A 13,934-nucleotide genomic window follows, 5' to 3' on the forward strand; every position below is an offset into this window, starting at 1 on the left:
CATGAGCCCCTCTGGTTGTTTAGCCCAGCCTTGCATACCCCTCATGGCTCATGCACTGCACCTGGGTGCCCTCTGCTCCCTGTGGTGGCTGGTCAGTGCCCCTGGGCACTCCATGGCTCGTCACCTTCAACAATGCTCACCTGCTGCTCACAGCTGGAGCCCGCTGGGGATGAGGCTCAGCAGCCCCAATCCCAATTCCACAAACTGTGTGCCTACAGGTCCCTGAGCCATGCCCCAATTTAATCAGTCAGTGCACGTAACTCATCCAGGGACAACTGCTCCTGTTCCCCAACCCTCAAGCTGAAACACAACTTCAGAAAAATCCCAACTCCCAGACTTTTCTGGGCTGGAAAAGAATAAATCCCTGTACCTGAGGCACTCAGCATTTGTTTTAACAACCAGATAACTTGCTGGTTTTGTGTTTGGGAGCCTCAGGAGGGAGGAAGTTTAGCTCTACCTTTTATGATGCCCACCAGAAATCTGGGATTTGCCAGCAAATTAAAAAAACCAAACTTGACCTCCTTTCCAAGCTGTCATGAGCAGGAATGAAAGCTCCATGCTGTATGTTCTGCATTTACCTAAAGGAGATGGACGTTCAGTGTAAGGGAAGCGCAAAGGGTTTTAAACAAACAGAAGCGCTTTGTAACGAGCCCTGATATGACTGACACATGCACAAGTCAAAGTAAAAAGAAAAAAACTCACAGGTTCAGGCAAGGATTGTGGCAAAAAGAGCATTTTTTAAAATTAACTGTCCGAGTGAAAGCTGTACACTTGCCAAAAAGAAAGGGAAAGCCTTTGCCTAGGGTGACAGGTCACATCTAGACCCATCCTCATATCACCATGTCCCTTCATCCTGCCCAAGTGCCTCAGTGGGAGGTGGGGGCTTTGTAGTGAGGCCACAGGAACAAGAGAAATGCCGTCCTGACCCTCTCCTGGAAAAAGAACTGGAGTAAGCACGGGGTGAAGGCAGCCGGGTTTAGCTGCTGCTGGAACTCCAGCAGCAGAGTCTCTTCTCTGTCACTCCCACACCTCAGCAAGTCCTAACTGCCAACACCAGCATCCTCACAGCTTCACACTGCCACAGGGCAGGGTTAGATTAGATACCAGGGAGAAACTCTTCCCTGTGAGGGTGGTGAGACCCTGGCACAGGGTGCCCAGAGACACTGCAGACACCCAACCTCTGGAAATGGTTCAAGGCCAGGCCGAACAGAGCTTGGAGCAACCTGGCTAACGGAAGGTGTCCCTGCTCACGGCAGGGGCTGGCAGGAGGCGGGGTTTGAGGTCCCTTCCAAGCCAAACCACTCTGAGCCTGTGGCTCTCACGTCCCTGCCCACCGTGGAAGCAGGGTGGGCCGCAGGCAGCCAGGCACCAGCCCCACCAACGCCGGGATCGGCGTCTCTGGCGCGTTGCGCAAGCCTCCTCGGCACGGCGGGAGCGGCCGCACCGGCCTGTGTCAGCACCTCCTGGCCTGCCCTGCCCACAGCCCGCCTGCCCCGAGCACCTTCCCATGGCCTTTCCCATGGACACTGCCAGCTGCACCCCGCCAGGGCTCCCACGGGCCCCCAGCCACGCACAGGGCACGTCTGCAAGCCAAGCAGTAATTAGCTCTGCGCTTAACTCACCTCTGCACTTGCACTGCAGTGGACCCAAGCACGCTCCCTGCACTACAGGAAGGGCAGAAGAAGGCCTGTTTCAACTGACCCCAGCACCTGGGACCGGTCCAGAGCCTGCCGTGCAGTTCCCAAAGAGCGAAACAGCAAAATTCCCTTCTACTCACAGCAAAGTCTCCCTGACCGCTTTCCCATGCAAAATGCCAATTCAAAAACAGTTAAGCTTCGGCCACCCTGCCTGGTTTTTGTCAACTATTGTCAGTGCTCTCACTGAGGTGAGCTGAGGCTAAAGATTTTGGAAAATCCCACCCCATGTCTTCAGAAGTCAGGAAAGAAACTGGATGGCTGAAAAATCCAGTAACGAACAGAAAGAGAAGTCTTGGTACAGCACTGACTGTGCGCATCTGCTCTGCTAAGTAGGTTCATTTATTTCCATCCTGTAGCTCTCTCCTGCTATTTATAGCACCTGCTTCAATGAATTTTCAAGGTAGACACACAGCTTGAGCATTCCTGAAGAGATGTCTAAATATCCTCGTTGAATTCATTTGATCTTTTTATGAATGGACCCTTCCAGTCAGACTGGCACTCCTCAGAACCACAGAATGGTTTGGGTTGGAAGGAACCTTAAAGATCTGCTCATTCCAATCCCATGCCATGGACACCTTCAACTACCCCAAGTTGTTCCAAGCCCTGTCCAATCTGGCCTTGAACACTTCCAGGGGATAAGGTATCCACCACTTCTTTGGGCAACCTATCAAATGGGACATGGTCCACAATAAACTCCTCCTGCAAAGCAGGCACTCCAAGATGGGAAGCAGGACCAGAAATTTACCTGCTTCCAGTGCAAATCTGATCCATCCAGCCAAAACCTCACCTTCACTGGGAGAGATGCACCCCATGTGGAATGGCAGCACAAGCCTCAAACTGCACCTTAATGACTCCCTGCAAACAGGAGAAGTGCTCCTCCAAACCCACATCTGAGGGCTCAAAGAGAGGATTTTTATTAAAACCCTTAGGGACTATTGCTGGTGGGTGCAAGAGGAATTCTCTGAGCCAACTGGAAACCTTTAAAAAGGTCTGATATATCATCCTTCCCCTGTCTCTTTAGATGAGTCGTCTTATCCCTGCTTTTTTAGGTATTCCAAAATTAGGATTGTGCAGTTATATTTATCAACATGGCAATATTCTAACACCAGACAAAAATCAGGTTTTACTCTCTTCAGGGCTGCAAGCACTAAGAGAATTCTATTCCTTGGCAGGAAGAACTTCTCAGCTCACAAGGGGTTTTAAAAAGTCAGTAAAGTATTGCGGCACCTGGGTTTGGGCCAGGGAGGTGAGCCAAAGTGACTTGGAGGGCAACCAGACAATGAGAAAAAACCCCTCCCCAGATCAAGTGGAGATGCATTTCCTCATGGGAAAATCTCTGCGCGCCAGTAGTACAGAATGAGGAAGAGGGAAACGGGACGCAGAGAAACTTCATCTGCCTTCCTTGTTCCTCCCTTGTCTCATCCCTTGCAAGTAGCAGCAAACTACACCATCCTCTTTGTGCTGACACAAGCACCAGCTGACCCCATGAGGCAGAGCCTAAAAAGCCTTTCCTCCTGACTGGCCCTAAATGGAAACCAAGGCCAGGCTGGTTAAAGGAGGTGCTTTTAGGCCAGAGGTGCTGGGATGTTTCACCTGGAAGAGGGATTTGTCATCGTCTGCAGTCCTGCCTGAGAACCAGGGCGTGAATGCCAAAGTTCCCTGAGAGCAGAGACAGCCCCGCAGGCCTGGAATGTCCTGAAAGGGCTCTGCAGAGGGAACATTGCCTTCCTGCCTCCTCCTCAGTCTGTCAGAGTATCCCTGTCTGGATTTGTGAAGGAGGCATGGTTCCCAAGCAGTCGTTTCCTTAGGATAAAACGTCTCTGTACACGTTCCATCTGCCCAGCTCTCTCCAGATGGGAGAGCTGAAGGCTGCCTATAACTACCAGAGTTTGGCTTGTTTGGCTCAGCTGGACACAGGCTAAAAAAATATAAGGGCTGACACTTGCAGACTGCACCAATTCCCAAACACAGAGGCACAGCTAGACTGGTTTGGAACTGGAACAAAACTTTTCTAGGGAAGGTTTGCATTTCTGGAGCTGTTTATTCTCTTGCTGGTATCAATGGACATGTCCCAACGGGTTCGGTTGCTGTGGGCAGCCTGACCCAGTGAGTCAAACCCAGACTTGGTCAAAGTCTAATTGCAGAGTTTTCGTCCAAGAAGCTGAGAAATCATTTTCAGGTAAGATATTGAAGCTTAGGCTTGTGGTCCTTAAGGCAGATCAAGAATTCCAAGTGATGCGCCAAATCACAACTGGCTTAAGCTTTCTACTCAGGAAAAACAAAAGTCTGCATGTACAGGATAATCAAGTTGTCCCCTGAACTTCTACAAATTATTTTAACAACTACATTATTAAGATTTTGTAAATCAAGCTCTATATACTTGTCTTTGCATTAGAAGATAAACTAAATCACCACTTATATACCCAAGCTGAACTGACAGTGTCTAACACTGGCCAAGGTGATAACTGCAAAATCAACTAAGAGAAGGAGCTCTTGGTATAAATTAAGGATTTCTTAAACTGAGATATGTTGGACCAAAACTCACAGTGTTTGAGATTTCTTTGTGCCAGACCAGATTCTGCTTGTTTTAAACCACACAGCCCTCACACCTATTTCAGCTTCTGATATTCCACACTCTCTACTGACTGCCTTAAATACATGTAGCACAGCTCATGTCAGCTTTCTCCCAATGCCATTAAAATGCTGTGCAATATTTCCCAGCTCTTAGTTTCCAAAATTCTTTTGAAACTGAATTTGAGCCGTCCACCCCTCGATCAATGCCTATTATGGGATGAAGATTAAAATCCCAGGGCTCTAACTGAGGTTTCTTGCCAAGATTGCCAGCACTGGACACCAGCCTAAGCTGGTACATGCTGCCCAGAGAGAAATGGGCTTCTCTTGGACACACTTGTGTGACACAGCTCGTGGGGAGAAAAGAAAGGCATCTCAGAAAGCAAAAGAAAGGGTGGGAAACAAAAATTTCAGGTCAGCTCTGCAGACAAGAGGAAAAAACCCAGGGATATGAGGTAACTTGTAATTCAAGACAGTAATCTGAACTACCCCTCTCCTTTACAGAGCTCCAAGCTACATGAGCCAGCTCGTAAAAAGATCTGGCCACCAGCACGAAACAGCAGGTCCCTGCAAGGACCTGGAAAAGTATCCAGATACCTGAGATGGTGAACAACAGAGAAAAGGGCCCAGGGGTGGGGTATGAATGCTACTGCATGGGACACCTGGAATAGTTCTGCAATTCCACTCCAAAAATGTGCAGTGCAAAGAGGTCAAGGTGGAAAAGCCTATGGGAAAACGCCAGATGGAAAGTGATGGGAAAACTGCGTTTTTTTATTTGCAGGTGTAAGTGCAGATAAGAACATGCTACTGCATAGAAACAACAGAGGAGAGAACACACCACAAACCCCTCCTCAAATGACACAGACACAGTGATGGGCAAAATGAAAGGCAGGACATGAAAACCTGATGGAAGAAACGGGTTTTCAAACATAGGCCCACTTAGCCCATGGAAACAATTCCCCTAGGATATGATACATTCAGAGGCAAAAAAGGAATTTCTACAGGCCTGGTCACCCGCATGCTAAAGAACAGAGGTGTGAACATAAAAATTAAGTTTAAAACATTTGACTTCTTGAAGTAATTATGTTTTTTGGTATAAAACCAACTCCTGGTTTCTGAACACTGACAAAAAACCTTCTTTGGGACAACCAGGGAACAAGAGCTGGGAAGAGCCAACGGAATCTGTGACTTGCCTTCCTTTCCAGGTGCTGCTCTCTGAAGATGGTAACCAGGCTAAAGACATGACTGATCTGCCTGCCCCATGTTACTGTCTCTATCTACAGCAGCTACCCAGCAACATGACTTCAAAGTGAGAAATGAATGTATGTCTTCAATCCAATAGGCAGCTGTATGGATCTCTCACACAGGAAGCATTTTTCCACTTACAAATGAAGCTCCAGCCATCTGGAATTAGCCTCAATAATCCAAGCTGTATCACATCCTGGGCTGCTCTGCTATACTCAACCCCATCAGCCTACTCACCTCCCCCCTGCTCCCACCAAAGCAGCCATCGAGCTGTGCCCAGATTCCAGGACAAGCTTGCGGCCAACAGAGAATACAGCGAAGGGAATGCAACCCTGCGACAGCCTCTGCACAGTGATGGCCCCAGCTACAGGTCTCTGTCCTCTGCTTAACAGTTCTGGTGGGAATAGAGGCACAGGGCATCCAAAACAGACCTCACCTGCCTGTCAATATTTAGATATTCAATCCCTAAAGATACTCAAACGCACAGCAAAGCTCCATTTGAGTCTTCTTTTTGTTTTCAAAACCTAGAACTGGCTAACTACCAAAGGGAAAGAAGCTGTTAACACTGCAAGTTCGTGACACATGAGGCTGAAACCATGGGGTGCTGGAATTCCAGAGCGTGTGCACGTCCCAGAGCCAGGGCAGAAGCTGCAACAGATCTACCTAGGCACTACTCAGCCCCTGCCCTCGCTTGCTATCTCTTTACACACAGTGTCAAATTGCTTTTCAAACATTCAGCCTGTTCCTGCCTGGCATCCCTCAAGGGCCAACTCAGGTGATACAGAGGGATGAAATGTCTGCTCTGGCCTGTGCCTTTTCCAAGCCACAGCAGCTGGCCAAGACCACTCCAACCCTGCAACGCGAGACCATTGTTTTGGTGGGTCAAGTTTCGTCCTCCATGAGCAGATCCCTAGAGAACAGAACATTGTAAGGACTGACAACTGGAAGCAGTACTCACTGAGTGGTTTAAGGATGCTGCTGCTTGTCTCATCAGCGTTTTCTACGTCTGATTTGTCCGAGTAGTTCTCCGAGATTTTCTCCTTTTCTTTCTTTTCTTTGTGCCCAGCTCTTCTCCGGTGACGCCTCCTGCGCCTGTAGCTCTTCGGCACGTGGACCCCGATGTAAATCGTGTGGTGACCTGGGGAACACAAGCACACCAACATTAACTTCAGCACTGTGCAGTCGGGGCACCATGGGCCAGCACAGTTCATGCTGCATTTCCTTCAATCCCAAAACGGTTTGGATTGGAAGGGACTTAAAGATCATCTCATTCCAAAACCCTGCCATGGGCAGGGACGTCTTCCATTAGCCCAGGTTGCCCCAAGCCCTGTCCAACCCGGCCCTGGATACTTCCAGGGATGGGGCAGGCACAGCTTCTCTGGGCAACCTGAGCCAGGGCCTCACCGCCCTCACAAGGAAGGATTTCTTCCATATGCCTAACCTAAACTTCCCCTCCTTCAGTTCAAACTCATTACTCTTTGTCCTATCCCTGTTTCACTCCAGAAGGCAAGCAACTATCCCTCTTAGCTGGCCTAACATTAATTAGTCCTGTTTTTCTTGTCTCCAGATGTGGGCTTGGAGCTCTGTAGCTACCATTTGGAGAACTATTTTTATCCCATCACTTCTGAGAGCACGTGCCAGTGCAGACTCAGATAACTGTTGTCCTTGTGACTCATTTAAATACAAAAATAAACCCCACAGAAGGCCATCATACTCCTTTTGTAATAGCCAACAGAGCACTTTTCAAACACATTCTAATTTTTCCATTTGTTTTACCAAATGCACTGGCTGAACTTAACAACTACCTCGTGCCAAGTGATTCAGTTTAATTGAAGAGCTTAGACCAACAAAATCTACATCACTTGACTGTGCAGTCCACTGTATAACAAGTGTCAAAGTACCATTAGGTACCTTACACAGGTGCCACTATAGAGGTCCCACGCTCTAAGTACCATTAGGGTGTTGTTATAACACAGCAGAGGAGGAAGGGCTACTCACACAAGCTCCTAGCAACTCCTATTTGACACTTTCTAAAATAAAAATTATCAAGTAACAGAAGAAGTGCCAAATCTCATATGTTGGCTGTAAATCCCAAGGATGCCCTTGCACTGAGACTGGGGTTTCAAACTAAAGCACTTCAACTACATTTGCTAATGGTTGTGCCTATTTGTGTCTGATAAAAATGTTTTCTTTTCAGGGCTTTCTGCACTTCTGCCAGCTCGGGATGAATATCCTGTGCTTACAGAAAGCACTTAGATGTCGTCTTCTCTGCCCAGATCATTCAGCCATCTCACTGTAAGCTATAAAAGCAGCTCTTACAAAAGTAACTCCTGAGAAATGAGAGCTGGATTCTGTACTTTGGACCAAGTTTGGTTTCCCTGTTTCCATCCCAGAGTGGCCAAATGGAGAGTCTCAGATGAAGAGACTGAGTAAACAAATTCATCTGAATGAATGACCCACAAACTAAACATGTGTCTCTAATTCCTCTTCATGATAAATCCAGTCTTGGCGACTGAACGACTGAGAAATCAGGCACAAAATACTCCGTTTCTGTAACTAACTGATTTGCCAATGAAAAAAACCCTGCATTTGCCATTTCAAATTCCACACACTCCTGAGGCCAGCTGTGAGGCCTTTATTTTGCATGCTTCAAACTTTATTTTGCACATTTGCTCATCTTGTTCCAGCCCCTACCACGGGCAGGGACACCTTCCACTTCACCACTTTGCTCCAAGCCCCACCCAACCTGGCCTTGGACACTTGCAGAGATGGAACAAAGAGGATTCTGGAGCTGAGCAGGGCTCAAATTCAGGCAGTGGAACAGTGACAGAACAGGGTCGCGCGTCTGCTGCCGCTTGTCAGAATGGCCATCTCCAAGGAACGGGATCACAGTGCAGAGGGAAAGGGCAGAGCCACAGAGGCATCTGCAGCAAGACCTCCCAGACGGACACGTGAAGATCCAGTTCAGCTCTCGCGTGCCAAAGGAAACCCAGAAAGCTCTTCCAGCAACTGGAAACATCAGCTTTAACGTGGCAGATGGCCTGAGCAGCCCACAGGGACAGGGAAGGGGAGATCTTATCTGAGCACGAGCTGGAGCTGGAGGGTGGGGGTGACCCCAGACACACAGGGCAGCGGTAGCCCTTCCTAAGGGATTCTCACACCCAAAACTCCATCCAAAAGCCTGCTGCAAAAGCTATCTGTATTAAACAACATTCCCCTTTGAATCACTTGAATTCTGTGGTCAGCTTGATAACAGAAACACACCATAGTGAGCCTGCAGTCTTAATACTTTAATATGCTGCCAACAGAACTGGACAATCTCTTTAATCTTTGGACCACGTGTGTACAGCACAGATTTTGGTAATATGAAACTCACTTGTATATACGCAGGCAAACATCTGCATTACTTTGCTGCTTTCCCCTAGTCTGAAGGCAGAGACTTACTTAATGTTCCTTGCTGTGCCCCCACACCCCCCCTCGACTGTTCAGGGAGACCAAGCAAGACATTTTCCTTCTCCGTGTACTTGAAGTGCTTGGCATCTGTTTATATTGTTCCAAACGCTGAGATAATCTCCTAGGCTCCCTTCCCAAAGCGCCTGGGAGGAAACAATTGACACATACTCTCAATGCTCTGGGCTCCTGGGCCATTTCCGACTCACCGGGGGAAGCCAGCCTTTCCCATGAGAACCGCTGCCTGAGAAACACAACGTGACACACAGGCACCGCAAGGAGCCCGCAGCCTGGGCAGGACGGGAAGCACGCTGCTGAGCGCTAAGCTTCGGCTAGCCCAACCCTGTTCTCTTGCCCACCCAGCACAGCTCCTCCTGGGGGCTGCTGCCACGGCCCTCCCCAGGACGTGCAGGTCCCTCTGCGTGCCCCTCCTTACACCAGCGTCTGTTCCACGGCACCCAAACCCCACCTGTAGATGCACACGCAGAGCTGCAGGTCCCGGTGGCACCTGCTCCCTTCTCAGTGACAGTGGGGCTTCTTTGGACTTACACTGACTGTAGGGGAAGTCTTTGGCTTTTGTGACCACGGAGAATGTTTACTGTGCCCCAAGCTCGCAACAAAATTGCTTCATCTGATTATTACTGAAATAAAAAGCAGTCAGGATCAAGGAGGTTCTCCTGGAAAAACTCATTTGAAACCACATCTTTCGCCTTACTAAGAGCTACTGAATAAGAGTAGTTCATGATTCAGCACCCAGATTTGGAGTTTGGGCACAGGAGACTCCCTGAATCAGCTCTACTGATGAAAACCCACTTGTGCATCACCCAGCTGAGGTTCTGTGAAATGCAGCATTCCCTCCCTACCTGCAGGAATATCTGCTCATCATCATCAAGGCTGGCTTGGAGGGGGCTTGGAGCAACCCAGTCCAGTGGAAGGTGCTCCTGCCCATGGCAGAGGGCTGGAATAAGATATCCTCAAGGTCCCTCCCAACCACAACCATTCTGAGAGATCACTTTATTATGATCCTCTCCATTTTTAAGCACTAGCTCTTTTTAAGAAAGGGTACTAGGGAACGGTTTTTGCTCAGCAAAACCAAAACTCAGTCACTTGGAGACAGGAGCTGAAAGTTATGGGCTCAAAGGATAAAGCCTGCCTGCTGCATCTAAGAAGGAATCCTTTCCACATGACTAGATTCTTGAGACTCAGAGCGTGGTAAGACCAGCCTATAAAGAATCTCATGCTGGCACCTTAGAAGAAAACAAGATCAAAATCTAATATTCAAAATGTATAAAGCACTGAAAATAAGCTGAGCATTGGCAGTTTTCACCCAGCCCTTGCTTATCCCTTTAAAGACTCCTTTGCAAAGCACAGGGAGAGTCACATTAAACCTGGTCAGACTGCAACAGGCCCATGTGGTTACACTGGCCACAAAGCCAAAATCTTCCCCACCAGCTCTGGCCAGATATTTTGGGTCACCTGAAAAATGGGCTTTGCTCAGGATGCCCCAGCCATGTCACTCAGAGGCTTATGGCATGGGGTTGGAATGAGATGACCTTGAAGGTGTCTTCCAACCCAAACCACTCTGTGATTCCATGAATGGTGGGACCTTCCCAGCCCATTTTCACAGCCCAGCCATCAGTTTATTCCCAGGTGGAATGGAAAGCCTCAGGTAGCCCCCCCATGTAACATCTAGAGATGTGCTCTGCACCAAAGGGGCCATGCGCTTCATCAGCAGAAGACAGCATGGCTTTGTGCCCAAGGAGGTGTCAGCACTCAGCCAAGCCCACAGAGAGAGGTGGCACCAGCCAGGACATGACCAGGATCACAGCCAGGTCAGTGCGCTTTAGAGCACCCACTTTTCCACTTTCTTGGCGCAAAAGGTGCTTCTCATTTTGTGTGAGAATCAAAGAAAATGAACAATACAAAAAAAGCCCACGGCTCAGAAGGACAAATAAATCAGGGGGATGATCCATTTGAAAGGGGAGATACTAAAAGTAGCGCTAAGGAGGTCCCAAAGTAAGCCCTGCTTAGTTTCAAATCAGCTCAAGAAATAAGAACAAAAGGCCACGCCGTCACGTGCCGGGTGCCCTTAGCTCTACCTGGTTATAGAGGGCTTTGCAGGTGCTGGCAGCAGCAGAGGGGCAGCACCTGCACCCCAGCCAGCTCCATCTTCCAGGCCACAAGCTGTCCTGCACTCCCAGCGTGGGATGCACAGCCAGCAGGACACCCCACGCCGGAGAACTGTTCACACCTCGGTAGAAACAAGGAACGCAAGGACCTCCCCTGGCACTGCGCAAGAGCCACATGCTATTCCCATCCACGCACATGGACAGAGACACTGAGTCTCTGGGAAAACCCAACCGTCATCAGCCCTCTAGACAGGCTGCCCAGGCACAGTCCCCCCAGGCTCACCCACCATCCCCACAGGGTTTTCAAAGCAGGCTGGTATTCGAGTGACTGATTTTCCACGCAAGTAAAAATCCGTCAGTAAGGGAAAAGGCAGAAGGATTCATCGAGCGCTTTGTGGAAATCTGAACAAAACCGAATGCACTAGTGGAGACAGATCAAATCCAAATCCCTTCTCCTATGAAGAACAGTAGTTTGCAATTAACCAATTCTCCTGTGTTGTGGCAGTCTGCCAAGGAAAAGGGTCAGCACGAATCCATCGGGCGATGGGAACAACCATAAGGCTGAGCAGCAGGTTCACAGACCTGTGATAAATGCCTCCTGATAAATGCCATCAGGAGATGAGCCTGCCATGAGGGAGAGACAGGAAAGGGCAAAACATAAAACAGAGGCTTCAGGAGAGACAATCCTGAGCTACTATGCAATAGAAAAAGGAAAGAAGAAGGAACAAGATTAGAAACATCAGGGATCTCTTCCAGTCTGCCAGCTCCAACAGAAGAACCCCAGACTCATGGCTTAGATTCAAGTGAGGATCACCATCAGCAAGGAACATGCAGCTTAACCAAACAGGGAACTTGTGCAAAGATCATTTCATAGATGTGCATCACTGCCCTGCACCTCTTAACATGCAGCCGTTGACTGAAATGCCTGTGAGGGCAGGGAATGAGCTGTGCAGGGGAAGGCAGGGGGGAAACTGGAGACCTTTTTCTCTTCTTCTGTAACACCAGGCTCCTAGCACTTCAATCTCTTCAAAAAGTCAGCCTGGGATCTAAAGCATTCCCAGGGAACAAAGCTGTAGTTAGACAGAAGGGAAGTCTACCTAGCCATCTGCCTAAAGCTTGTGCTCCCTCTGTTCCAAACAGATGATCCATGACCCAGACTGGACCTGCCAGATTCCTAACAAGATTCAGAGGCCACTCCAGCAAAGCATCTGTAACAGGTGAGTTAGATCTGAGCAACAGGATGGCTGTAAAAGACAGAGCTCACATGAATTCAAATAAAAAATATTTAAACAGGAAAAAAAATTAAATTAAAATAAAATAAAAATAAAACAAAATAAAATAAGGTCTTCCATTTTCTTCCTGAAGATCCTAGAAGCCCTGCTTGTGTAGGTGGAACAAAGTCAGTCAGGGGGGTGGCAGTGAACAAAGGGGTGGGCATTGTTCAGACAGAACAATGAACATGTGGTGGGGGTATTCTCCCTGAGCTTTACATAAGCCACTGCGAGACTCTTACCCACAGCCCCGTAAGCTGCTTTTCTTTCTCTCTTCTTTGGAGCTGTGAGAGGTTATAAAAGCCACCAAACCTGTCCTGCTGTGATCTGATCTAATCTGGCCAGAAGTGCTTGGCTTCAATGGAAAGAAGAGCCGAAGAAAACTTGAGGAACAGAGGGCTCTGAGGAACAGGGCAGAGAAGGGGATCTGTGCCGGACTGCTGGATTTAGCTCTCGGGAAGCACGGCACCTTTGGATTGTCTGGCATCCTTTAGAATTATGTCCCCTTCCAAAATGCTCCAAATGACCACTCAAGAGAACTGATCTTGGCTAAAATCTTTTCCTATTTCCATCTCAATAATTACCAAGACTGAATGAGTACCAAGCTGTACTTGACACTCTCAGGCTCACAGGTGCAGGCAGGATTCAGACCCTGCGCCAAGAGAAGTAAGAGCTGTGGTATGATGACTAAGGCATCCCAAGCTGCCTCCATTCTCTGGGAAAAGCCTCAAACCAGCCCTCTGCAAGTGACCCTCGATTCCAAGGCTGTGGTTTTATTGAAACAGGAGTCTGACAGAAGGCCATGCTGCAAACAGAAAGGTGCCCACACAGAAGGGCTCACACAGAGGGGCCCCACGCCTCCCCAGCAGCACACGCTTCCTTCCGGGACTGCAGGAGTTCCCTGCTCCCCTTCTCAGTCTCTATTTCAGTCTGGTGTTCTGCCACCAGAGTAGGAACATCACCAGAAGGAAAGGAGGGGACAGGAAGGCTGGGAGGATCTCAAAGCAGCAAGCTACAGCCCTAGCACCAGTTTCCAGGTGAAGCCCAGCTTTGGCAGTTCTGGTATGAGAAGCACAGGTAGGAGAGGGAACAACACTCCTGGGTTACGTAGCCCCAGCTCAAGCAACATGACCAACACATTTTGGGTTACCTTTTAATTTTAAATGTCCTGGAAAAATCCAGGAAGGCTCACAAGCACATCTGGAACTCACATGTGACAAATGAGCAAAGGCTGTATCTGATTTTCCATCTCCATGCTGAACTGTTATATCCAGTGTATTGTACCTTAAAAAAGAGCTGGTGGGCAGAGGAAGACGGGAGCAGAGCAGACAGTCAAACAAGCCTAGACTTGAATCCTGACTGAAATGAGAGCAGGTGCTCCCATCCAAGGCTGCAAGGTGCCACGTGAGGGCCACCTTCCTAGCTGGCATGGGCCCCAACAAAACTAGTTTCATTGCCAGGTCAGAGAACTCATGATAGTTTCCAATCAGTTGGACTTGACGATCTTAAAGCTCTGTTCCAACTTCAGTGACTGTGTGATTCTAAACCGACTGGAGCTGGGAAAAAACGAG

The 13,934-nt window shown here is 48.7% G+C and overlaps 1 protein-coding gene across 10 annotated transcripts in view; it reads right to left on the minus strand.

Moving 5' to 3' along the window:
- The window catches only part of SLC4A4 (solute carrier family 4 member 4), a 152,597-nt gene that overhangs the window by 80,096 nt on the left and 58,567 nt on the right, over positions 1–13,934 (minus strand). For all 10 annotated transcript variants that reach the window (XM_038136531.1, XM_038136532.1, XM_038136530.1 and 7 more), the window contains one exon: positions 6,472–6,651. In XM_038136531.1, coding sequence (XP_037992459.1) covers positions 6,472–6,651 — 180 coding nt within the window. The remainder of the gene's footprint in view (positions 1–6,471; positions 6,652–13,934) is intronic.

This window comes from Motacilla alba, chromosome 4 (genome assembly GCF_015832195.1).
Source record: "Motacilla alba alba isolate MOTALB_02 chromosome 4, Motacilla_alba_V1.0_pri, whole genome shotgun sequence".
Classification (NCBI taxonomy): domain Eukaryota; kingdom Metazoa; phylum Chordata; class Aves; order Passeriformes; family Motacillidae; genus Motacilla; species Motacilla alba.